The sequence below is a fragment of the Colossoma macropomum genome, unplaced genomic scaffold (genome assembly GCF_904425465.1).
Source record: "Colossoma macropomum unplaced genomic scaffold, Colossoma_macropomum, whole genome shotgun sequence".
NCBI lineage: Eukaryota > Metazoa > Chordata > Actinopteri > Characiformes > Serrasalmidae > Colossoma > Colossoma macropomum.
In genome coordinates this window covers 598167-624069 of record NW_023494785.1, presented here as the reverse complement: position 1 = coordinate 624069, position 25903 = coordinate 598167, and the positions used below count along the sequence as shown (strand labels likewise).

The window sequence follows — 25903 nt, the reverse complement described above, 5'->3', positions numbered from 1 at the left end:
TACCTGTGTCTTTCATGGTAGATCTTAATGTTCTGCTAGCACCCACTTCCATATATACATGTATACTGTACATACAAACATGTACAAAAAACATACATACATACATCCAGACATTTTAAGGACAGACTAATAGAAAGATCTTGTGACTTTACCAGTTTTAAGGAGACAAAAAATAGAGAAAACTTCATGGACTGATATAATTGTTAGGTCTTAATTATTACATTTCTTAAATAAACAGAAGAATTTCAGTCTAAAATAATGTAAATACCCATACCCAGAATTCCCTGTGATTTAGAGGTTTCTGTAAATCAGCTCTAATGTTTCTTATGTTTTCTTCATGTTATTTCTTTTCTGCGTTGTAATATTTTTTCTTCATGTTGAACATTTGGTTTGGCTGATGCAGACATCAGGCTATTATACACAGTCAGATTCATATTACACTCCACTTCTACACACACAGTCCTGAAAGTCCTCTCTCTAGAACTGTATAGAACTGTATTAATGATGTAGTGTGTGTGTGTGTGTGTGTGTGTGTGTGTGTGTGTTTGTGTGTGTGTGTGTGTGTGTGTGTGTAGGGTGATGAGAAGGTTCAGACGTTTGGTAAAAGATGCCGAGCGGTGAAGAGAGATCCAAACTGCCCCGTGGTGATCAGAGGCTGGCTGTTTAAACGAGTGAGTTCAGGATCCACACTGCTGTTCAACCGTTTAGGATCAGCATCCAACAGATTACCATAAACACATTAGAGTTACACTCATAATTGTTCATTAATAATAATCAATAGTAATAGCATATATATATATATATATATATATATGTATATATACATATCGTTGTCGAAAGAAAACCTCGTATCCCCATTTGTAATGTTTTTCAGTTTTTGACATAATTTGAAAATGCCTGTTACCCTTTACATTTTCTGTAAATTTCATGATGAATGGACCAAAAGAAACGACCCAAAATGACTTGAAAAAAGTCTGGTTCCATTGACTTACATTAAAAGTAAAGTGTGTTTTTTCCTTCTGCTGTAAAGTTACCATTTTGGAGACACAAGGTTTTCTTCCAACAACAGTGATATATGTGTGTGTACAGGAAAAAACAGGATGAGTTAATAAAGACTGAAGCATAGGTCATTTTGAGTATTAAAGTAATCTCAGGCCTCCTTCAATGACACTTCTCTGTGTTTCTGTGTTTCTCTGTGTTTCGGTGTGTCTGTGTTTCTCTGTGTAGGACAGTGCAGGCCTAAAGCTGTGGAAGAGGAGGTGGTTTGTTCTCTCTGATTACTGTCTCTTCTACTATAAAGGTAAATCAGTGGACAGTGTGTATGTTTATGGGCTCATGCTGTTCCTGTTGGTGAATTTTTAATAAAGTAATGCTTTGTGAAGTTTGGGGACGGAGCTCAGTTGTTTTCCTCATGCTGGTTGTACAGACAGTGCAGTGGTGAAAGAGTGTACAAGGTAGTCAGCACAGCTCCCTGTAAAAGACAGCACTGAGCTACTTCACTCACTGAAACAGTCTCTCTCTCTCTCTCTCTCTCTCTCTCTCTCAGACAGTAGAGAGGAGTGTGTATTGGGCAGCATTCCTCTCCCCAGCTATAAGATCCTCTTCTGCTCTCCCAGAGAGTGCAGGAACCGGAAATACGCTTTTAAGGTAGCACTTTATTAGAAACACCTACCTTGTACATCCACCAACCGGCCACTTTATTAGAAACACCTACCTTGTACTTCCACCAACCGGCCACTTTATTAGAAACACCTACCTTGTCCTTTTCACTGACTGGCCACTTTATTAGAAACACCCACCTTGTACTTCCACCAACCGGCCACTTTATTAGAAACACCCACTTTGTTCTTCCACCAACTGGCCACTTTATTAGAAACACCTACCTTGTGCTTTTCACTGACTGGCCACTTTATTAGAAACACTCACCTTGTACTTCCACCAACCGGCCACTTTATTAGAAACACCCACTTTGTTCTTCCACCAACCGGCCACTTTATTAGAAACACCCACCTTGTGCTTTTCACTGACTGGCCACTTTAGAAACATCTACCATGTACTTCCACTCACTGGCCACTTTACTGGAAACCCCTAGCCTGTAGATCCATTCAAATTCACATCACACTACCTTAAAATCAATTTCTAACCATGCACATGCAGACGTGTGTAATACTGCCTTTTCTGCTCATGATTATAATAAGAAATGTGCAGAATTGTACAGCTTTTGAGTTTAGAGTCTCCTCACCCAAGGAGAGGGTGTGAACTGGAAAAGTAAAACTAATGTTATCAGCAACATAATATGGTTGTGTAAATGGGGTTTATGGAGAAATGTACTCACCTGTTGAATGCAGAATGAAACTAAGAGATAGAAATCTCTTCTGAGGTGAATTTATATTAAATATTCCTTATACACTTTCCTATGAGTGAGACTACTTTCGTCCTGCAGGAGAGATATAAGTCCTATTAGTATGTGACTGATATGAGGTTTGAGTGAAGATATGATTGAGTTTGTAGCTCAATAATGAATTTATACATGAACTGAAGAGTAGTAGAATTAAATTAGAGAAACTGGCCCATATTTATCAAACTCCTCCAGGTAATAATGCTGATTCAGTATCAGTTCATGCCTTTTACATAGAACTGAACAGGATTACATGGACTAATGATTCTTCATCTTGGATCAGTGTTTTACTCTGGGATGTTTGATAAACACGGGCCATTTAGTTTAAACAGTAAGTTGTAATATGAGTACTAAATGAACGTACTTATGTATGTATGTATGTATGTACGTATGTATATATGAATGTTTGTGTGTGTAGGTGGTTCATCAGGGAATGCGTTCCTATCTGCTGAGTGCTGATACGCAGGAGGACATGCTGGGCTGGGTCAGAGCTCTCAGCCAGTCAGCATGCATGGAGACAGACGGCATCATCAACAGGTGCACCAATCACAGCTTTCAATCCATTATTTATTTATGTATTTATTATTTGTAATTTATTTTTATTTCTGGTGGGTTACATTTCACTCATTTAAGAATAAGCCTTTAGATCTTTATAAATTTGACTAATTACTTTGAGTGTAACTTTGAAAATAACATTTTTCTGAAAATGTTAATACACAATTACTTTATATTTGACTAGCTTAAAAATAGAAAATAATAAATTGGTAACTGCTGCATGTGCAAACAGTTTGGACACTCTAAGTTACTAAATCTGTACTTAGTAAACAGCCCCTTTGGCAGATATCACAGCTTGCAAATGCTTTTTAAAGCCAGCTTTCTAATCTTGTTTAATTTACTCTTGATATTCTTGGGCCGTCTTGTTTGTTCAGCATGTTTAAAACCTACTCACAGATTGTCAGTGATGTTCGGGTTGGGGGACTGTGAGGGCCATTTCAAAAGCTTCAGCTTGCATTTCTTGAAGTAGTTCATGGTGGATTTTGAGGCCTGTTTTGGGTCATTGTCCTGTTGCAGAGCCGGAATCCTTTCACATTCAGTTTCTTGACTGATTGAGTCAAATCTGCTTCCAGACTTTAGGGATAATTAGTGGAATCCACCTTCCATCTACTGATGCAGTGTTTCCTAAGCCACTGGCTGCCACACAAATCCAAAGCATAATAGATCAACTCCCATGGTTTACAGTTGGCACTGTGTTCCTTTCATCAAATGCTGCTCCTTTTGTTCTTCAAACATACTTTTGGTGATTGTGGCCAAAGAGTTCCCTTTCTTACAACTTGTTTCCGAATTTTCTGGCTTATCAGAATGTTGTTTTGTATACTTCAAGCACATTTTTGATGAGGTCACAGATCATGTTTGTGCTACAGTGCTGCACAATAGAACAGTGCATCACTACTCATGTGTCAGATAAACCTTCTTACAGACCTTACACTGTCATGTGGGGGTTTTGCTTTGCCTTTTCTGGTCAGCATATGAGCAGTTCTATTTGAGAGTTTCCTTGACTTCCACAGTACCCTTTAACTGCCATTTATTAATGATATTTCAGACCGTGGAAAATTTTTTAAAGCCTTACTCTGCTCAGTTGGCATCGATTAGCTTTTTTGGCTCTTTATCCAGCTGCTAAGAGGAGCCCACCAGAGGAGCCCACCAGTGTTAGCACAATGTTTAAAGAGTCAGAGAATATAATACGTTCTGGAATTGTGATCAGCTGACAATTCCTGATGATAACTCTTAACCTGTTAATTAAGTTCTGAAATTTTACAGTTGGAAGGGTGGCAAAACTTTTGCACATGCTGCAATTATATATGAATTTATACAATATATATATTAATAAAAATCTCTACAGCTCCTTTATTTCTCTGCTCCTTTTAAACTCCAACTCACGACTTAGCAGTTAGTGATGGAACTGCATGCAGTTTGTGGCTGCAGTCCTAGTAAATTGAACGTTAAATACAGGCGCATTGTGGGCTCATATGACAGTCTCATATTCTGCTGCGGCTACTACAATAGATGGGTCAAAAAAAAGAAAATCTTGTTCTGGCAGCAGTGTGTCAAAATGCTAATTGATTTTGAAAAATTGACTTACTATCTTAAAATATTTACTTTTTTCTCTTAATTTTGACCTAATATCTCAAAACACTGACTTATTTTTGTGAGATTTTGAGATACACTGTCAAAGTAATGGGTTTGAGAAAGTAAGTCATTGTTTTGACTAACAGATAAAAACATTTTTTTCCTCCTTTACTTGGCAGAAATAGCTTCCATACAACTGTATACAGGACATACTGCATGCTAAAGAATAAGAAGCCTTCTATCAGGAATTTAGTATATTATTTTTGATATGCCCTGTGTTTGATATAAATGATGTATTAATATTGCTGGTGTAATATGTATAATGTGTATAATGTGTCTGATGTTGGTGACCTGTTGCTAGGAGATGTACCAGCTACCAGGACTTCACTCAGCTAGGGGGCAGCAGTGAGTCGGTGGACGGGGCCACCCTGGGCTCCACACAGGCCTGCAGGGGTCAGACAGAGATGTGTCAATCGGAGGGGCCACCAGGGGATGTTCCAGACCAGCGAGGGAGACACAGAGTGAGACAGAGGTAAAATAGAGGACAAAGTAAATGTAAATCGAGTGTAAAACTAAATGACAGTAATAACTCTGGACTGAAGGTACAGTTGTCCACTCTGGTCCAGTCTGGTCCACTGCTGTTCAGACAAGGTTAGAACCCCTGTTTTAGAGAAAGAGTAACAAAACCCTGCAGAATAAACAGAACATGACTGTCACACCTTTTTCAAGTTTTTACCTGTAATGGCAAACCCAAAGTAAAAGGGGGCGCTGTTCTCACATACTTTGGGCTACAGTCATGATCTTGATTTCATTTGAAAGATTACACTCTCATGTTTTTCCCCTTTAGTCAGAATAACTGTATGAATTACTGACACAGAGTAACAGAGTCTAGAATGGAGGAGTTTATTTCCTCCTGACTCATAGATCTCTAAACTGATCAGTGCCTATTTCTCTAGGTTTGCTGGCCTCCTCCATTTTACAGACACAATCGAGCCTCAGCACAACCCGTATCTGGCAGATTTACTAGCGTTTGCTCATTTGGTGCTTATGTTGCAAATGGGACGATCGTAACGGCTGTGAATAACGGATGATAAAATGATTTGTGGGTTTTAAATCCTGAGCTTTTAAGCTTTCTCACAGTGTACTGTATCACCGTACTGCTGGACGATTTGTGCCAGTACCGGTACAGTGATCTAGAAAAGGTTAACTTGTAAAAATAACTCTTATTGTTGTTTCACTACACGTTCAGTTTACACAATAATCTAATAAATTATGAGTTACATATTTTTATGATGAGTTACAATAGATGTTGGAAAAATGACAAAAGCATCAATTTTGTTTGTGTTTTTTTTTCTGCAAAAACAACAAAAAAACAATGCGCAACACTAATGTTTCAAATTCAAATTGCCTTATTAAAGGGTTCTTCGCATGGTGAAATTGTTCTTCAGATTGATGGAGAAGAAGGGTTCTTCTATTGTTACAAGCTTGACATCATAACAATAGCAGAACCCCTGTTGGTGCTGTGTAGAACCATATACATCTCATTCTCCATCAGTCTGAGAAAACATTTTACCATGCAAAGAACCATTTAAGCATGAAAATGGATCTTTGAGCATTCCCGATCGCATTTCAGACTAGCCAGAGTTTATCAAACATGTTTGATTTTTTTAACCCGACTCTGAGTGAAATCTAGTATAAACTGATCAATGACTCAGTCTGAACAGACTCCTGCAACAGCCAATGAAAACTGAGAGCACAAAAGAAGAAATTACAGCAAGTAAACAAAGAAAAATGGTGAAAAGTCTCTCACGTGTGGAGCGAAGCTTTTTAATGAGCTGAGTTTAAGGCACAACCGAGTTTATGTACGTTTAAAACTCTAAAAAATACCAACTGATCACATTTTTAAATCCATGATCTTCATTTTAACATGTTTACCTGCTGCTTCTTTACTGTTTCAGCGCAAACGACAGAGAAAACAGCAGCAGCAACACACATTTGTTTATCTGCATCTCTGAGTAACGAGAGAATGCGAGAGTTCTCGCGAGTTCAGTGAGCTCCGTTCGGTTCAGCCACAGCTGAAAAGTTGAGTAGTGTGTGATCCCTAATCGATTAGTGTGGATCACCAATATTTCAGTCGCCCAAAAAATCTGCAAAAAACAGTCTGATAGCGTGAGACGCCCATATAATCTGTTCAGATTTTAAAAGTAGAGTGGGCAGCAGAGGCTGCTGTGGAGTCTGGAGGGATCATTTTATTTTATTTTTTTGTATTTTCTAAACTTTTTTTTATGAAATTATGTAAACATTGATTTTGTTAATATTGATTTTGTTTAATCCGGCAGTGTTTTATTCAGGGTATACAATATTATGTATAGATTGTGTCCAGTTTTATCCAATGTTGCAGAATAGCAACATTCTTTTTTCTCTTTTTTTATCAGCAGTAAACTTATACAGAAATCTGATATATTGCTATAGATGCTCATATTTCATAATGGATCAGGCATATATATCATTGCATAACAGTCATATATTTGACATATATGCATAACACATGGGGACCAAACATGCATATCTGAAAGGTGTGGAAACATATGTATAATATATGGATCATACATACATGTCTGTTACATGGTTAAATATATCCTAGTACAGGTATTAGTTATTATGTTATCTGTTTATAATATCTTTTAAACATTAAATTATTTAAATGTGTCAGGAACAATATTTTTATCTATTTCATGATATTTTAATGATTTTACTGTATTGCTTACAATGTACATGTTTTTACTGTTTAGTTATGTTGCTATCAAACTAATTTTGAATTGATTAGGAAGAGCATGAAGGAAACAAGACGTATAAAACTTTATGTTGTCGGAAAAAAACCTCGTATCTCCATTTTAGTCATTTTTCAGTTTTTGACATAATTTGAAAATGCCTGTTGCTCTTTACATTGTGTGTAAATTTCATGATGAATAGACCAAAAGAAACAGCCCAGAATTACTTGGAGAAAAGTCCGGTTCCATTGACTTACATTAAAAGTAAAGTATGTTTTTTCCTTCTCCTGTAAAGTTACCATTTTGGAGATATGAGGTTTTGTTCCAACCACAGCGATATACTATATAATATTAAGCTAAATGACATTTATTGTTAAAGATGTGCTACACATATGTTTGTGTATATTAAAATATGTCCTATATTTTAAAATGCAAGTAAGTTGCCATATAAGTCCATATGTGACAAATATAAGATAAGTTGAATATAAGTGGAATCATATATATTTGAAAGCAATATATCACCATATTTCATATTTTAGTATGAATTATGCCAGTTAACCAGCAGATAGTGTGAAATAATTCATTTAAACTGCAGTGTGACTTTATCGCCGGTTCTCTGTCTCTTTGTCCAGCGCTCCTGAAACCCGAGCTCGATCGTTCAGCCTGGACCGGACAGCTGAAGAGCACTTGCTCCCTCCTCCCCTCACCCAGGCCTCATGCCCTACCACTCCGAGGGCTTATTATGGGTCGCGACCTCACACCCCGGTGGGCAGGGTCGACATGCGGCCTCAGGACAGCCAATCAGCTGTTCCGCCGTCTCCTAGCAATGGACAGGGCTCAGACAGGTGGCACAGCCAGGTGAGATTGTTGTGAGAATATTGGCAGTGTTTTTCATCATTTTTTCTCATTTCTTTATTTTTTGCAATAAGTCAACTTCTCTGCCAATACAGTAAAACAATTTCAACAGAAACGTTCACTAAAAGCTGGTAAAAACATCTAGAAACAGTCTCACAGTGAGGAATACTTGATATATCAGCTAGATTTAGGATCATTTCATTTGCAGAGATTTTCACAGTGCAAAGGAGAGACATTTAAACCCTCCCTCTCTCACTCCGCTTTAAAGCCATAGTTCACCCAAAAATCTCTGAGCCAACTGTGAGCAGTGTTATTTATTCATATAGATCATGTACAGTGAATCATAATCAATGTACAATGAACCACAACCAAATTTCATTTTTTACCTAGTCTTGACTCAGACTCGATTTGTCCAGATCTCGGTCTTGACTCAGACTCGATTTGTCCAGATCTCATTCTTTACTTAGACTCGATTTGTCCAGGTCTCGGTCTTGACTCAGACTCGATTTGTCCAGGTCTTGGTCTTGACTCAGACTCGATTTGTCCAGATCTCATTCTTTACTTAGACTCGATTTGTCCAGGTCTCGGTCTTGACTCAGACTCGATTTGTCCAGATCTCATTCTTTACTTAGACTCGATTTGTCCAGGTCTTGGTCTTGACTCAGACTCGATTTGTCCAGATCTCATTCTTTACTTAGACTCGATTTGTCCAGGTCTCGGTCTTGACTCAGACTCGATTTGTCCAGATCTCATTCTTTACTTAGACTCGATTTGTCCAGGTCTTGGTCTTGACTCAGACTCGATTTGTCCAGATCTCATTCTTTACTTAGACTCGATTTGCCCAAGGCTTGATCTTGGCTCAGACTAGATTTGTCCAGGTCTCGGTCTTGACTCAGACTCGATTTGTCCAGGTCTTGGTCTTGACTCAGACTCGATTTGTCCAGGTCTTGGTCTTGACTCAGACTCAATTTGTCCAGGTCTCGGTCTTGACTCAGACTCATATTTAGTGGTTGTAACTACAGCACTAACTCTGACTGTGGACATTTTTCTGAAATCCTGAGTATCTCAGTAGCTCTATATCTACATTAAATCATTTTTTTGGTATTCTGTAATAAATTTCTGTTTTTTCTGCTGAATCACTCTGAGGAAGATGAGTGTTCAGTCTCTCTGGTCCAGGCATGAGTAAATGGCTACTGTAGCGCCCTCTTGCTGCAACACAGCAGGATGAATTGTGTTATGACACATTTCAGATTACAGTAAGGAATGAAAATGTGTTCACACCGAACATCTGGACGATGATGTTGCACATCATCCAAAACTTTAAACCCATTGTTTTTAATGGAGGTGCACAAACTCTCCCCACTCAGACCCCCATCATGGCTCTACTTCACCAACAGCCCTGTACTCTCACAGTACTGTTAATGATACACCTCTCTCTCTCTCTCTCTCTCTGTCTCTCGTCTCTCTGTCTGTCTGTCTGTCTGAATTGTAGGACTATTCTGAGTGTTATCCAGCATTCCGCAGATCCGCAGTCAAGGTACACACACACACACACACACACACACACACACACAGTGACACACACTCTCACACACACACACACACACACTGACACACACTCTCAGTGTGTAATTTAAGGTGGTGTAGTACAGTCTGAATGTGCTGTATTGTGATCTTATGATGTTGTCTGTGTGCATCTGTCCGTATGTATGTATCTGTCTGTCTGTATCTGTCTGTCTGTCTGTGTCTGAATCTGTCTGTCTGAATCTGTCTGTCTGTGTCTATCTGTATCTGTCTGTCTATATCTGTCTGTCTGTCTATCTGTCTGTGTCTGAATCTGTCTGTCTGTTTGTGTGCTGGGCTGTGTGTGTTTGTGTCTCTGCAGGGAAGTCACTCGGACCAGCTGCCCCCACTGCCCCCCTCCAGAGTTAACCACAATCCTCAGCTCCATCACAGCCACGTGCCTGTGTGCATGTATCCACCAGCTACGGTACTGTCCACTGATCGTCTGTCCGTCCGTCCACTGTCTGTCCACATGTATCCACCAGCTACGGTACTGTCCACTGATCGTCTGTCTGTCTGTCCACATGTATCCACCAGCTACGGTGCTGTCCACTGATCGCCTGTCTGTCTGTCCACTGTCTGTCCACATGTATCCACCAGCTACGTTGCTGTCCACTGATCACCTGTCTGTCTGTCCGCTGTCTGTCCACATGTATCCACCACCTACGGGACTGTCCACAGATCGTCTGTCTGTCTGTCTACATGTATCCACCAGCTATGGTTCTGTCCACTGATCGTCTGTCTTTCTGTCTGTCTGTCCACTGTCTGTCCACATGTATCCACCACCTATGGGACTGTCCACTGATTGTCTGTCTGTCTGTCCACTTTCTGTCCACATGTATCCACCAGCTAAGGTACTGTCCACTGACCGTCTGTTTGTCTGTCCACTTTCCGTCCACATCTATCCACAAACTATGGTACTGTCAACTGTCTGTCCACTGTCTATATGTCTGTCCACATGTATCTACCAGCTATGCTACCACTGTCCATCTGTCTGTCTGTCCCACTGTCTGTTTGTCCACATGTATCCACCAGCTACAGTACTGTCCACTGTCCATCTGACCACTGTCCATCTGTCTGTCTGTCCACTGTCTGTTTGTCCACATCTATACACCAGCTATGGTACTGTCCACTGTCTATATGTCTGTCCACTGTCTGTCCACATGTATCCACCAGCTATGCTACTATCGACTGTCTGTCCACTGTCTTTCTGTTCACTGTCTGTTTGTCCACATATATCCACCAACTGTGGTAATGTCCACTGTCTGTCTTTCCGATGTCCATCCGTATATCTGTCCACTGTTTTTCTGTCTGTCTGTCTGTCTATCGTCTGTCTGTTTGTCCACATGTTTCCACTAGCTATGGAACTGTCCACTGTCCATTTCCGTCTGTCCATTGTCCGTCTGTTTGTCTGTCTATTGTCTCTCTATCCATCCACTGTCTGTTCATCCACATGTATCCACTAGCTATAGTACTTTCCACTGTCCACTTCAGTCTGTCCACTGTCCGTCTGTTTGTCTGTCCACTGCCTGTCTTCTGTTTTTTTGCTGGTGAACACAGAAGGAAGGCAGACAGATAACGTTAATCCTAGAAAGCTGAATATCTTACTGCAGCCATATAGTTTTTTTTCAAATATCATTGAAATGGACAGACTGAATTACTCAAACGACAGAAATTATCTGTCAAATGAGGACAACAAGCTAAAAGCTAAAGTTATTATATCAAGGTTACTACTTGGCTATGTAGACACCTTACCTCAACGGAGGATAGAGTTACACTAAACTCACGCTAGCTTGGTTTTATTAGGTTGTGGATTCCTGTAGCCCTAGACTGGATTCCAGTGGCTCAAGGGTGGATTGTAGCCCAGGGGTAGATTACAGTGGTCTAAGGGTGGATTCTATTAGCCCAATGGAGGATTTGTTAGCCCAAGGGTGGATTTTTGTTGAATAAAAATTGATTCTTGTAGCCATCAGTTGGTGGATTGTAGGTAATTAATGTTACTGTACATAATGTAAAAATAATTAATCAGTTGCAGAAAGCTGCAAGTGAGACAGTTGCAAGCAGGTTGAAACTAAGCATGTACCTGACCTCTTTCATCTTAATCCATACAGAAAGTAATATATTGGGATCATGTTACATCTATTCCATTACTGTATATTCTATCACATACATAAGCCTTGTTAGTGGGGCATGAAGTGCTGCCTCTCTCTCCTAATGGCCTGTTTCTGTCGCTCTGTGATACAGCATGTACCGAGTGAGAGAGACAGCCAGACACTCGCAGCCCTACAGGGAGACACGGATGTGAGTAATACACCCACAGCTTCTGGGGGGGAGCGCTTGAATTTGTGAAGGAATAATGGTGGCTTTATTAGAGTGAAAGTTACTGACTGTGCATTTCTGTATAACAGTTCAGGATCTGATCTCCCTCTCTCTCTCTCTCTTTCTCTCTCTCTCTCACTCTCTGTCCCTCTCCAGATGGTGCTCACTCGTTTGTGTGGGTGTGATAAGCTGCTGCAGGCTCTTTCAGAAGAACTAGCTCACCTACAAGCAGAAAAGGTGAGACACACAGCAATGTCCCTCATCTCCTTTCCTGTTAGACAGTCTTTAGATGTACCCAGCTGGCCTATGGCATTACATTACTGTACCACACTGTACCACACGCAGGAAGACGTACATAGCCATGTTGCTCCCCAGTTCACCACGTGGGCTGACACAGTTCTAGACCTCACAAGTTTTAAATGCCATCTGGATCCAGTAAAATCTGTACTTAGAATTTAGACGTCTGATTGGTTGTGAAAAACAGAAAAGGCTTGTAACCTCATCTTCATCACATCACTCAGACCCTCAAGCAATGTTTAAATGTACACTGGGCTTGTTTGGTTTAGGGTTTGGTTTGAGACGGTGATACCCCAATCATGACTGCAACATCTCACCCAGAAACTGTGACACCCCAATAATGAGTGTGATTCCCCACCCAGAAACTGTGATACCCCACAAGGACAGTAATACCCTAAATCATGATTGTGATACCCCACCCAGAGACTGAATTACATCAATCATGACTGTGATACCCCGTCCAGAAACTGTGATACCCCAACAAAACAGAAATACCCCAATTATGACTGTGATACCCCACCTAGAGACAGTAATACCCCAATAATGACTCTGCAACTGCACCCAGAAACTGTAATACCCCATTCATGGCTGCGATATCCCATCCAGAAACTGTAATACACAAATCATGACTGTGATTTTCCACCGACAAACTGTGATACCCCACCCAGACACTGTAATACCCCACACAGGGACTGTAATACCCCAAACATGACTGTGATTCCCCACCCAGAAACTGTGATACCCCACCAAGAAAGTAATACCTCAATCATGACTGTGATACTCCACCCATAGGCTGAATTACATCAATCATGACTGTGATTCCCCAACCACAGACTGTGTTTGCCCAACTAGACACTGTGATACCTTAATCATAAATGTGATTGTCCAACCAGAGACTGTGAGACCCTAAACATGATTGTGATTGCCCAATCAGAGACTGTGATACCCTAATCATAACTGTGATTCCCCAACCAGAGAGTGTGATACCCCAATCGAAAAAAATGTGATTGCCCAACCAGAGAGAGACCATGACTGTGACATGCCAACCACAAATATAATTCCCATCCATAGACTGTTGTGCCTCAACTATGGTTGTGACTCGCCACCTAGAGACTGTGATACCCCCAACACAACTATTATTCCCCACCCAAAAACTGTGATTTCCTGACCAGAGACTACGATACCCCACCCAGAGAATGAGACCCCTATCATATCTCCGATGGCACAAAAGATACCCTAACCAAACATTGTCATACACTAACCACAACTGTGATTCCCCAATAACAACTGATATGATAACTGATCTGAGTCACTGAATAGAGCCAGAATGCTCTTCACTGGTTGTTGACTGTGTGTTCAGGAGCGTGCTCAGTTTGCACTGGAGATGACTCGTCTACAGCTGGACGAGTGGCAGCTGGAAGAGCAGGAAGTATCCCAGAAGACTCTGCTGCAGGATGAGCTGATTACCATCAGAGCCAGAATGTGTGACGTGTCACTGGTACAGTAGAGTGATCTGAGACACAGGAGAGGTTCTCATACCCTTCTGTTCTTCTCTATAATCATAATCTCTCTCTCTCTCTCCCTCTCTCTCTCTCTTTTCTCTCCTTCGTGTTCTGTCTCTGTTCTCTCTCTCTCCGTACGTCTCTCTCTCTTTCTGTTTCCAGGAGATGGAGAGGGTGTGGGTGGACTATGAGCGGATGGAGAGTGAGTTGTGTGTGTTTCGATCTCATCTTCAGCACATCTGTCATTTTGGACTTCCACAGGTAAACACTGCTCCTGAACAGCATGACATCATCACTGCTTTTACTGCAGCCTGTGTCACTAAGCCCAGCAGGGGGCAGCAGAGCACTTCTCTCAGTGTCTCTATAAGGCAGTCTGGGTGCTTTGTCTATAGTGACGTTTCTGAAGTCCAAGCTAACAACCCCCTTTGGTTCCTCTTAGCTTAAAGGGAAAATACGCTACACTTTTTTACACCTTGCCTTTTTCCTCCTGAGGCCCACTTGTGACATTTGTATGACTTTATGTACCAAATATGTCCTGAATTTTTAATTTTTTTAATTTGTGTTGGTTTCTATTACATCACAAGGGCAGTGAATTCTCAGTACACTCTCTCTCTTCTCTCTCTCTCCCTCAGGAGCGTTCTCAGGCTCAGAGGCAGTTGTGGATGATGGAGGATATTCTCTGTGGGCTGAAGGGTAACAGGAGCCGTTTCAGGATCATGCTGGGCTTACAGAGACCAGTGGGTGAGTGTTATTCACTTCCTGTATGGGTAACAGTCCAGAATAGGGAACATCATAATGCTGTATAATGTAAAGCTCTTATTAAGCCTTAATCGAGCCAATAAGTGAGAAGTAAACTGTTCACTACAGTTAGTCTGCTCACATTAAGCTTTATCAAGCCAAAAACTGCTAATTAGTAAGGGGAACAAGTGGCTGTAGTAGAGAAACAGGAGGCTGTAATAGAGGAACGAAAGGCGGTAATAGAGGAACGAAAAGCGGTAATAGGGGAACGAAAAGCGGTAATAGGGGAACAGGAGGCTGCAGTGTAGTAGAGGAACAGGAGGCTGTAATAGAGGAAAAAGGCTGTAATAGAGAAACAGAAGGCTGTAATAAAGGACAAGGAGGCTGTAGTAGAGGAACAGGAGGCTGTAGTAGAGGAACAGGAGGCTGCAGTAGAGGAAAAGGAGGCTGTAGTAGAGGAACAGGAGGCTGTAGTAGAGGAACAGGAAGCTGCAGTAGAGAAAAAGGAGGCTGTAGTAGAGGAACGGGAGGCTGTAGTAGAGGAAAAGGAGGCTGTAGTAGAGGAACAGGAGACTGTAGTAGAGGAAAAGGAAGCTGTAGTAGAGGAACAGGAGGCTGTAATAGAGGAAAAGGAGGCTGTAGTAGAGGAACAGGAGGCTGTAGTAGAGGAACAGGAGGCTGTAATAGAGGAAAAGGAGGCTGCAGTAGAGGAAAAGGAGGCTGTAGTAGAGGAAAAGGAGGCTGCAGTAGAGGAAAAGGAGGCTGTAGTAGAGGAACAGGAGGCTGTAGTAGAGGAAAAGGAAGCTGCAGTAGAGAAAAAGGAGGCTGTAGTAGAGGAACGGGAGGCTGCAGTAGAGGAAAAGGAGGCTGTAGTAGAGGAACAGGAGGCTGTAGTAGAGGAAAAGGAGGCTGTAGTAGAGGAACAGGAGGCTGTAGTAGAGGAAAAGGAAGCTGTAGTAGAGGAACAGGAGGCTGTAATAGAGGAACGAAAGGCGGTAATAGAGGAACAGGAGGCTGTAGTAGAGGAAAAGGAGGCTGCAGTAGAGGAACAGGAGGCTGTAGTAGAGGAACTGGAGGCTGCGGTAGAGGAACAGAAGGCGGTAGCAAGAGAAAAGGGAGGTTGTAGTAGAGGAAAAGGAGGCTGTAGTAGAGGAACAGGAGGCTGTAGTAGAGGAAAAAGAGGCTGTATTAGAGGAACAGGAGGCTGTAGTAGAGGAAAAGGAGGCTGTAGTAGAGGAAAAGGAGGCTGTAGTAGAGGAACAGGAGGCTGTAGTAGAGGAACAGGAGGCTGTAGTAGAGGAAAAGGAGGCTGTAGTAGAGGAACAGGAGGCTGTAGTAGAGGAAAAGGAGGCTGTAGTAGAGGAACAGAAGGCTGTAGTAGAGGAACAGGAGGCTGTAGTAGAGGAAAAGAAGGCTGTAGTAGAGGAACAGGAGGCTGTAGTAGAAGAACAGGAGGCTGTAGTAGAGGAAAAGGAGGCTGTAGTAGAGGAACAGGAGGCTGTAGTAGAGGAAAAGGAGGCGGTAGTAGAGGAACAGGAGGCTGTAGTAGAGGAAAAGGAGGCGGTAGTAGAGGAACAGGAGGCTGTAGTAGAGGAAAAGGAGGCGGTAGTAGAGGAACAGGAGGCTGTAGTAGAGGAAAAGGAGGCTGTAGTAGAGGAAAAAGGAGGCAGTAGTAGAGGAACAGGAGGCTGTAGTAGAAGAACACATATAGCCAGCTCGGGAGCTGCTAGTCATCCATACCTGCTTTTTATCCCCTCATTCTCTCTCTCTTTTCCCCAGTTCTTCCTCCTGTATTTCAGAACCCATCAGTCCATCCTGTGGAGAACATGCAGTACATGGTGAGCTGGTTTGGAGGTGGGGTAGGGGGTGGGGGTTATTACATATGGTATATATTTATAGATGTCATATGGCTTTTGGAAATAAAGAAGTTTTCTTCTGTTTTACCACAATAAAAATCAAGATTTATGTCATAGTTTTCAGTTTTATCACTTTTTCTCTCAGCTTTACTGAGGGGTGCCAATAATTGTTGAGCTTCCTGTATGTAAGTGTAGTTGTGTAGAGTGTGATGTATACTGTACTGTAAGAGAGTTAGTATGATGGAGGAGAGAGATACAGTCTAAGGGGCTGAAAGGAAATCAGCTGCTCAGATAGGCTAACGAAAACTTGATTCACATCCTAAAGGGGGAGGAGCCAGAGGCACCATCCCGCCCACCATTACCTCACAACCTGCAAGGCACCAATCACAGCGCAGAGCTAAGGCCTGGGTGGGCAGAGCCATGTCCTAAGGTGAGTGAAATTCAAAATTAATAATATTTGTATACAATAACTCATACATCTCTGCTACAGAAGAAAACATAAACTTTGTTTCTAGTGCCTACCGTTTATTAAAGGGGCCTGAGAGAAAATATTACAACTTATCCCACAGAGTTAACTGTAACAGACTGAAAATTGAATATATATATATATATATATATATTGTCGCTACCAAAACAATCATAACTACCGAATTGTACCAAATGTTTTAGTAGTGATTGTTTGGTGACAATTTTAGCTCCGAAACTCAGCAGTTCATGACCAGCAAACACAGCTTTGAACAGCTGTTCACACAGAAAATCATCATATTTTACCCTAAAACACTAAAAAGTGCTGAACTGCAGAAAATATGACGATTCTTAATGTTCCACACTGATTTTCAGACTTTGGGACACATTTACTTCAAAACAATAAATACAAATAAAGTACCCCATAAATAATGTAAATATTTAACTTATTATTATCTCTATTAATACATTGGGTTAAATAAATCAGAACATAATACTTGTAAATATCTAAGATATGAATTCCTCTTGGTTTTTTAAAGTACAGTGGGAGGGCAGATTGTAATCATTCAGTAGAATGATCTCTTTATCACTGCTGTTGGAATTAAACCTTGTTTTTCCAGGAGAAGGAACAAACCTTCTTAGGTTATAATAATAGTATTATTAGAATAGAAGTTAATGCAATGAGATTTTATTCAGTGTAATTTCGATTATTTCTGTCTGTCTGCTTCTCACAAAATTGTGACACAATATACTGGCCTTATGACTTTATGTAAAAATATAAAAAATGACAAAAATGGAGATACATAGTCTTCTTTCCTGAATTTCAAAAAGTAATATTACAGGAGAAGAAAAAACATTCTTACCTTTCAGTGTATTTAAGTAAAAAGATTTTACCCCAGGTCTTTCAAAACTGTATCCATTTGTTCGTTTATCATGACATTTTGACTTGGTTTAAATGACAGCTGGCTTCTTCACTCTGTGTCAAAAAGTGTTTATTATTAACTGTGTATCAGTACAGTGTGCATAATGAAAAATACTGTTCTAATTCACAAAATATGTACTAATTACACTACACAGCCCCGCCCCTTAACCAGGACAGGTTTAGCTAGCTGTTGTGTTACAAATAAGGGGTTGTTATAAAAAGTCATGATAAGGCGATTTGTTTTTTTTTATTGTTGTTTTTAATCAACATGCACTTATTAGATAAAAGACAGTCAGCAATGTCATCACATACATTCTTTACATAAAGTAACCATGCATACTGTAATATTTACATAGTTCATTTCAATGATGAATCTCTCTCTCTCTCTCTCTCTCTCTCTCTCTCTCTCTGTCTCTCTCTCTCTCACTGTCTCTCTCTCTCTCTCTCTCTCTCTCTGTCTCTCTCTCTCTCTCTATCTCTCTCAGCCGGTGTTCTGCAGTTCTCCATTAGATCCTCCGAGCTGCAGCTCCTCTCACTCCTCTACACTCAGAGACACACACACCTCAGGTACTGTATCTGCACATGATGATGAACCTGCCCAGCTTTCAGACAGTCAGCAGAGCTGTACACATGAGGACATTTCAGACGATGAACAGCTGAGGATTTAATAACAACTGAGAATGAAGCTCTAATCCAGGATGAAGTCCCAATAGAATTGATGTCCAGGATGATATCCCAATGGAATTATTGTCTGGAATGAGGTCCCATTAGAATCAATAATTGAAATGAAGTCCCAAAAGAATTAATATCTGGAATGAGGTGCTGATTGAATCAATATTCAGAATTGTTTATGTCGTATGCAGGAGCTTTTAAAGGCGAATATAAGAAAATGCCCTCAGACCCCAGAGGGTTAATATCTGGAATGAAGACTCAATAGAAAGAAGATTCAGAATGATGTTTCAATAGAATTAATGTCTGGGATGAAGTCCTCATAGAAGTTAATATCTAGAATGAAGTCTCAATAGAATGTCCAGAATGTCCAAATAAAATTAACCCAATAGAATTAATTTCCAAAATTATGTTCCAATAGAATTTATATCTGGAATGAAGTCCTAATATAATTAATATCATAAATGAAGTCCCAGTCAAATTAATGTACAAAATAAGCTCCTAATAGAATTAATGCCCAATAGAATTAATATTCATGATCAGGTCCCAATAGAATAAATTTCCAAAATGACATCCCAATAGATTTAAATATCTGGAATGAAGTCCTAGTACAATTCATTCTGGATGTTCATTAAACTAAAATCATAGTAAAATTGAAATGATGATAAAAATAATCGAATAGCAATTTTATGTTTTAGTGTCTAGTGTATATTTTAACCTACACCGTATTAGTGATTACTGAAAAACTCTCTCTCTCTCTCTCTCTCTCTCTCTCTCTCTCTCTCTCTCTCTCTCTCTCTCTGTCATATCCAGAAGCTCACTCAGCCTGTGGATGGGTGGAGTCTGGTCCATCTTTAAAGGTAATTAAGCTTTTTAATACAGCCAATCAGAAATCAATACTACAGGAATCACAATGTACTTTAGTCCGTGTTTATAGATCACAGTGAGTCATACAGTGTCAGAAACCACAGAATGAAGGCTATTAGAGACACTGAACACCTCCACACAGTCTGAGACATGTGATGATTTAGACATGCAGTTAGCACCACGCTAACCGATGGGTAGCTTCTGTCACTTGTTAGCTACATTAGCCTCGTAGCTCCAGAGCTAAAACTAAAGAGGAAAACTTCAGACACCAAACACGACTCAGCTGATCGACCACATTCAGGCTACGAGGGGAAACTGGGGGAACCTAAATTTTTGTTGAACTATCGTTTTATTAAAAGAGCTGCATTAGAAGTTAAGTCTTCCTTCTCTCTCATTCTCTCTATCTCTCTCTCCCTCTCTCTCTCCCTCTCTCTCTCCTTCTCTCTCTCTCTCTGTTCTCTCTCTCTCTCTCTCTCTCTCTCTCTGTCAGAAGGGGATGATGACGGAGGTGGAGAAGAGGGACAGGAGGCCGAGACATGACCACAGATCAGCCAATAAGAGTAAACATCAGGAAAACTCGGCCAATCAGACAAGCTCAGCCCCAAACCGTGACGATAAGCCACGCCCCCTTGCGGACGATAAGCCCCACCCCCTGGCAGATGATAAGCCCCGCACCCTAGGGGATGGTCAGCCATCTCCTCTGCGTGTGCTTCGGGTGGTCAGCGCTGTTCTGCCCTCGTCTCTGACCGCCCGGCGAGTGTGCGTGCAGGACCCCCCGCCTGAACTGATCCCTCCTCTGCCCGAGCAGATTTACACACTGACCACCGCACCGGGCGCCAGGATGACCCCAACTAACACAAACCCACCCCACCGGCTGCTGAGTGAACAGGAGAAGCAGAGTGGGAACTGGAGGACAGCAGAGACCCCTGAAGAGAACCCGCGGGAGAGCCGAGTGAGTGGAGACCCTCGACTCATGATGTATATCCAGGCTCAGGTGGGGGGGGGGTAATTTACATCAATTTCTACTGAGCCAAGATTTAGTTGATCAGCTGAGACACGTTCAGTGTCCAAATTTGTCTTCTTTGGTTTAGAACCGGAGTTACGAGGCTAACACTGCCCACAAACACTTAATTAGTGATTAATTACAGTTACTAGTTCCTTCTTTCAAAATGTAGTTACTTTACCAATTACTGCGTATTAAAGTAATTAGTTACTAGGAAAAGTAACTTTCGCTTTATTTCTACATGTTGACCTTCTAACTGTTGGCTGTATGTCTTCAACAGCACACCTGCAGTCAGCGGCACCAGCTGAATGTAAGTTTGATCGTAGCCTCGTCTGAATGTAACCTGCCACTACATTAAAGTTTATGAGCTACTAGAATTTAACCGGTTGCACCGAGTAACATAGTTTCAAAGTAGCTTTAAGTTATAATTTTAAATTTACACTCACCCTGTAGTCGATGTAAGTTCTGCTGTAAAAATCAGTTAAATTGGCTGATCAATTTGATCGATGAGAAAACTTAAAAGAAAATGAAATACCTCTCGGTATACCACAGATTTACACAACACAGGCAGTAATGGAGCCCTGAGTCCTGCTTTGTGTCCGGCACTGAGTTTTCTACAGGGCTGTTCCAAAACTTGGTGACCGACTCTGTTCAAGCACACAAGTCAACACCTTCAGAGCAATATGAGCAGCTCCATCAGAGCTCAGGCTGTGTGTGACGCTGACCTCATTATCATACAATACATAACACAGATTATTTTAAAAATAAAACTAACATAGCTAACATTACCTTTCTGTCCATCAGCAGATTCAAACAACGATTACATTAGCAGCAGCCTCGATAACGTCACCGACTGTTCATTGATAAAGTGCCATTAAAATATTGTGCACGAGAACCCAGTTAGAACATTGGAACAATTCCAGCAGCAGAACAGAATAAGCACACATACAGAGACGGAGGCTTTGAGGACACAACTTTACTGTAAACCTCAGCCTCTTTCTGAATTATAGCTGATACGACCGACACACTTTAATGAAGTAAATGTGGCTTGAAATGAGAGAAATACGAGTGATTTCACTGCGTTATGTTTCCTGTTTTGTTGTTACTGATTGGCTGCAGAGTGAAAACGTCATTCTGTGCGAAAGTGTTCTGATCTACGATCACTTTATTTTATTTGAGGTGCAACCGAAATTCTGTGTGTCACTCGTTTTAAACTAACTACTCTCAACTTGAGGTTTAGGATGGACTTTACAGCCAACTTACGATCAAACTTACGTTCAGCTGGTGCAACTGGCTGCTGGCGATCAGTGTTTTGAGCTCTGTCTGGCTTACAGACTGAGCAGAGGTGTAGACTCTAGTCATATGACTTGGACCAACACTTACATTTGCTGCTTTTTACTGTTATGAATGCTTATTACATGTAGTCTGTCTTTAGAAAATAAGATGCCAGACTTCTCATTTTTCACGTGATTTCATGCGTCGTCAGACAGAACTCTGCACAGTCCAGGTTAACAACTTCAGATAAATGTGTGTGAAATGTGCTGCTACTGTAACGACTGCAGTTTGTGTTAAAGAGTGTGTTTTTGTTTCATACAGCAGCACTCAGAGCGCGATCCACACACAAGCGCTGAACACAGAGACGCTAAACGCAGACGAGTGGAACGCATCAGAGAGAGAGTACTCAGGAGGTACACACACACACACACACCTGCGTTCAGGCTCACACACACTCTAACATGCCTTTTTTAACAAACACTTTAAATATCAAAACAAAAAGAAATATCACACAATTGTAACTTAAGACGGTAATGTTAAAAAACTCCCTGGGCAAAAAATTTGTCACCTTGCATGTTTAAGGTGGTAATACCTTCAGGTTCCTGCAGATGGCGCTGCACAAGGATGATGGGGCTATAAATACCTGCAGAGTGTGCAACGGGGTTCATAGATTGAGAAAAGGTGGTACAGTGCAGTGAATGTCTCAATCCATGTGTGAAAGTTGATGTTAATGATTGGCTAAAAGGAGTGATTGTATTTGGGTGCCACAGTGTAAAGGAAGTAGCTGAATTTGCAGGTGTTATCTGGTCAGATGAATCTGGTTTCTGCCTGTATGTGAATGATGCTGAGCATCGTGTTCATCGTAGACCTCAGGAAGCCTTCAATGAGGACTGTGTGCAGGTGTGGTTCAAGCTGGAGGAGCTCTGTGATGTTCTGCGGTGTTTTAATTAAGCTGAAATGGGTCTTTTGGTTGAGGTGACAGTAAATTTGAACCACAGTGCCGACACTGAGCTGCTGGGCAACCTGGTTTTGCTTTTTGCTCATCATCTTTCTGAGGAACATAACATTCCCGGTATTCCAAGATGACGATTTTTGCATGCTTTAATCTCTGTATTTTACTTCTGAATATAATAACAATTATGATATATGATATTTTAATTAAATATTTTAATTTAAAATACGCAAAAGTTTGAACACTCTCTGTCAAATGAATACATCCTCTACAGAGAACACATTTCTGCACATTTTTATGGACAATCACTATTTATAACATTATTACATAAAATATATTCATACAGCTTTATTTCTGAACTCTCTCTCTCTCTCTCTCTCTCTCTCTCTTTCTCAGTGCATCGAGGGCGAGCGGTATGGAGGCAGTTCACCCTCTGAAGCTCCTCCAGACCAGAGAACACTCAGGTATTCACCATCACTCCTGCAGTATCTACATACCCTGCTCATTACAGTGTCATCACTACGGAAACGCTTATTAATGATTCTCAAACTCGAGCTCGCTTTACTAAATCCATCAACTTAAAAATAACAGGCAAACAAACAGAACACAAGTAACACATTACAGACAAATATAAAAGAAAATGGCCAAATAGGGGATAACAGAGCAGAAACAGAGAGAACCTTAACCAGACTGTAGAGCAACAGGGGCATCAGGATGAGGATTTACAGGGAGGAACAGCACAGAGTAAAGAGGACGGTTTTGAAGCTGAAATACAGTTAAGGGGTCAGAGACTTTCAGGGAGGGTACTTTTTATTGGGAGGTGTCTGTCCCAAAACATAACCACTAAATTTACACATACTTTGTTTTTTTTTTAGATATTTTTTATTCTTTTAAAGTGAAGTTGAAAGATTTAAAATTTATCATGACTTTAATTTTAAAAAGTCAAACCATGTTTTCATGTCACTAACAAAACACAAAGGTGAAGTTTGGTAGAGTTATGATTGTTTTGGTAGAGACAAAATGGAATGTTCAATCACATGTTATAATAAAATAAACATAATTAAGGTTTAGAGTCACTCAAAGCAAAAGGATTTTAATCTAAAGTCCAAGATCAGTTCAAAGACCCAAATGTGTTTCAACTCAGAACCAGCTCAGTAGAATCATCCATACAGGAGCCTTTTTGTTGCTGTGTGGTGTGTAACCCAGATCATGTACTGCAGTCAGTGCTTATTTTTGTTTAGGCTTCTTTGTGTGGAACCTGTCTTCATTCCAGCTCCTGTATTTCTCAGATTCTGCCATCCTGCATGCTAACAGAGGCCGTATCCATGGCAACAGGAGCTTAAAACCCCGCCCATCTGCGGAGGCGTGTCAGAGAGATGAAGCCGAAGACCCTCCTTTAGTTCAGGTGGAGAGTTCTTCCACCAATCACATTTCAACACTTACTGTTGAGTCTCAGGGAGCCAATCACGCAGCTCAGAGTTTAGCGAAACACAACTCAAACTGCTCCGCCTCCACCAATCAAAGGACAGAGTGGTTTCTGTCCACCAGCCAATGGCAGGAGTTTATTCCCATCAACATTCAGGATGAAGAGCAGCCGCTTCCCACTGCAGCCAATCAGCATTCAGATCAACCAGCCAATCACACGTTTAGTGAAGATGAGCAGAACAACTCCAGTGTTCCTGAGGGTGAGTTGCATAAAGATGGTGGGCGGAGCCACAGTGCCCAATCAGAAATGCCCAATCAAAATCACACAGAGGATTACAGAAGCACTGTAGCCGATCAGCCGTTAGACTCCGCCCCCACTCAGCCAACCGTGACTCCATCTGCCAATCACATGCCGTGTCTTTCTGACCAATCAGGACTGGAGCTGCGCATCTATGAGGAAATTCATTTTGAGGATAACGGCCCAAAATCACCCAAGGAGGATTGTGGGAATGCAGTGGGCAGAGTCAAAGCACAGAACTCAAACCTTTCCACCAATCACAGTGCTGAACCTCCTCCAACACGCAATCATCAGCCAGCATCAGAGACTGGAGAAGTTGAGAAGAAAGAAGCAGAGACAGGAAGTGATGTCACCAATGGTGCAAAAACAAGGCAGCCGGTCTATAGCTGTGTTATTAAGAACTCAGTAACCAATCACAGCCCTCCGTTTCTCAAGCCACGTGTTACTGTGGTGAGCACCAGCCTATAGAGATTGCTGCGCACAGTGATGTTATAATAATAACACTAACAGTAATAATAAAACATTAATAGTCATAATAATAATAATAATAATAATAATAGTAAGAAGAAGAAGAAGAAGTAGTCGTGGGTAATAACAATCAAAGTCACAGTGAATACAGTGTAATATATTAAAATGTGTGTATGATACTAAAAGTGAGTGTTATTTAAACAGCCAGCAAAGTTTTAATGAAAAAAAAAAACAAGATAGAAATTTAATTAAACATGGCTTAAAGATCATTTATCAGACCTACCTGAGAAATGTCTGGGCGTGGCTTCATATTCTAATGAGCAGGTCTTAAAGAAGGTTCTTATTCACATTACTGCTGGATGTGCATACAGAGAACCCTTACAAAAGAAGTTTATTCAAGGGTGCTATTAGTAAGCTTCTTCTAAACTAAAAGTCAGTGTACTTTTATATACTTATCAGAGATATACTAAACAAAACTATACTTCAGTATACTTGGCTTATACTTACGAGTATACAAGTATTACAGTACAGGGTGATTCAAACAGATTAATCCGATTTCAAAATGATTTATTTCCCTTGTAAATCATTACAGATCAATGCAGTGAACTGTAAATGGTTTAAATGAGCATAAAGTTTATTATGTAATTGTACAAGGTCTCAGTTTGAAGCTCCTCCAGCTGTACAGACAACATCAACGCCACAGTCAGATTCATCCCATACTGGATTGAGCGTGTCGGGTGTCGCTGCACTCACGGCTCTTTCAGTGCGATTTCGGAGATCATCCAGTGTTGTGGAACCAACGCCGAACGTTCTGAGCTGCTGGAGCTTCACTGCCCACGAAAATCACACAGTTATGACGGATTCACTCTTATTGAAGTGGAGAACGCAGAACGCTTTCTGATCAGGGGTCTCATCTCCTCTCAGACTGAAGGGAGCCATCTTCCACTGACAGTCAGAAACTCTATGAACCCCTCTTACAATTGGATTGTGATTGGTTCCTCTGCGCCTCACGGCTGGAAAAATACGGCGCTTTGAAATCGGATGAATCTTTTTGAATCACCCTGTATGTTCAGCCTATACGTGTACGGCCAATTTAGTCCCAAGAAGTACTGAAATAGTACACTTACAAGTAC

At 41.0% G+C, this 25903-nt stretch overlaps 1 protein-coding gene across 7 annotated transcripts in view; it reads left to right on the top strand.

Moving 5' to 3' along the window:
- The window catches only part of si:ch211-234p6.5, a 33530-nt gene extending 8528 nt beyond the window's left edge, over nucleotides 1-25002 (top strand). For 4 of the 7 annotated variants that reach the window (XM_036580809.1, XM_036580775.1, XM_036580818.1 and 1 more), the window contains exons 3-23: nucleotides 576-671; nucleotides 1228-1300; nucleotides 1547-1647; nucleotides 2817-2935; nucleotides 4887-5057; nucleotides 7929-8154; nucleotides 9644-9688; nucleotides 10037-10141; nucleotides 11959-12015; nucleotides 12190-12270; nucleotides 13691-13828; nucleotides 13995-14093; nucleotides 14465-14573; nucleotides 16350-16408; nucleotides 16752-16856; nucleotides 18299-18380; nucleotides 19296-19342; nucleotides 19840-20301; nucleotides 21949-22040; nucleotides 22976-23043; nucleotides 23869-25002. In XM_036580809.1, coding sequence (XP_036436702.1) covers nucleotides 576-671; nucleotides 1228-1300; nucleotides 1547-1647; nucleotides 2817-2935; nucleotides 4887-5057; nucleotides 7929-8154; nucleotides 9644-9688; nucleotides 10037-10141; nucleotides 11959-12015; nucleotides 12190-12270; nucleotides 13691-13828; nucleotides 13995-14093; nucleotides 14465-14573; nucleotides 16350-16408; nucleotides 16752-16856; nucleotides 18299-18380; nucleotides 19296-19342; nucleotides 19840-20301; nucleotides 21949-22040; nucleotides 22976-23043; nucleotides 23869-24770 — 3237 coding nt within the window. In that variant the 3' untranslated portion in view covers nucleotides 24771-25002. The remainder of the gene's footprint in view (nucleotides 1-575; nucleotides 672-1227; nucleotides 1301-1546; nucleotides 1648-2816; nucleotides 2936-4886; nucleotides 5058-7928; nucleotides 8155-9643; nucleotides 9689-10036; nucleotides 10142-11958; nucleotides 12016-12189; nucleotides 12271-13690; nucleotides 13829-13994; nucleotides 14094-14464; nucleotides 14574-16349; nucleotides 16409-16751; nucleotides 16857-18298; nucleotides 18381-19295; nucleotides 19343-19839; nucleotides 20302-21948; nucleotides 22041-22975; nucleotides 23044-23868) is intronic. The other 3 variants (XM_036580793.1, XM_036580784.1, XM_036580827.1) reach the window with 3 other exon arrangements.
- The last annotated feature ends 901 nt before the right edge of the window (nucleotides 25003-25903 follow it).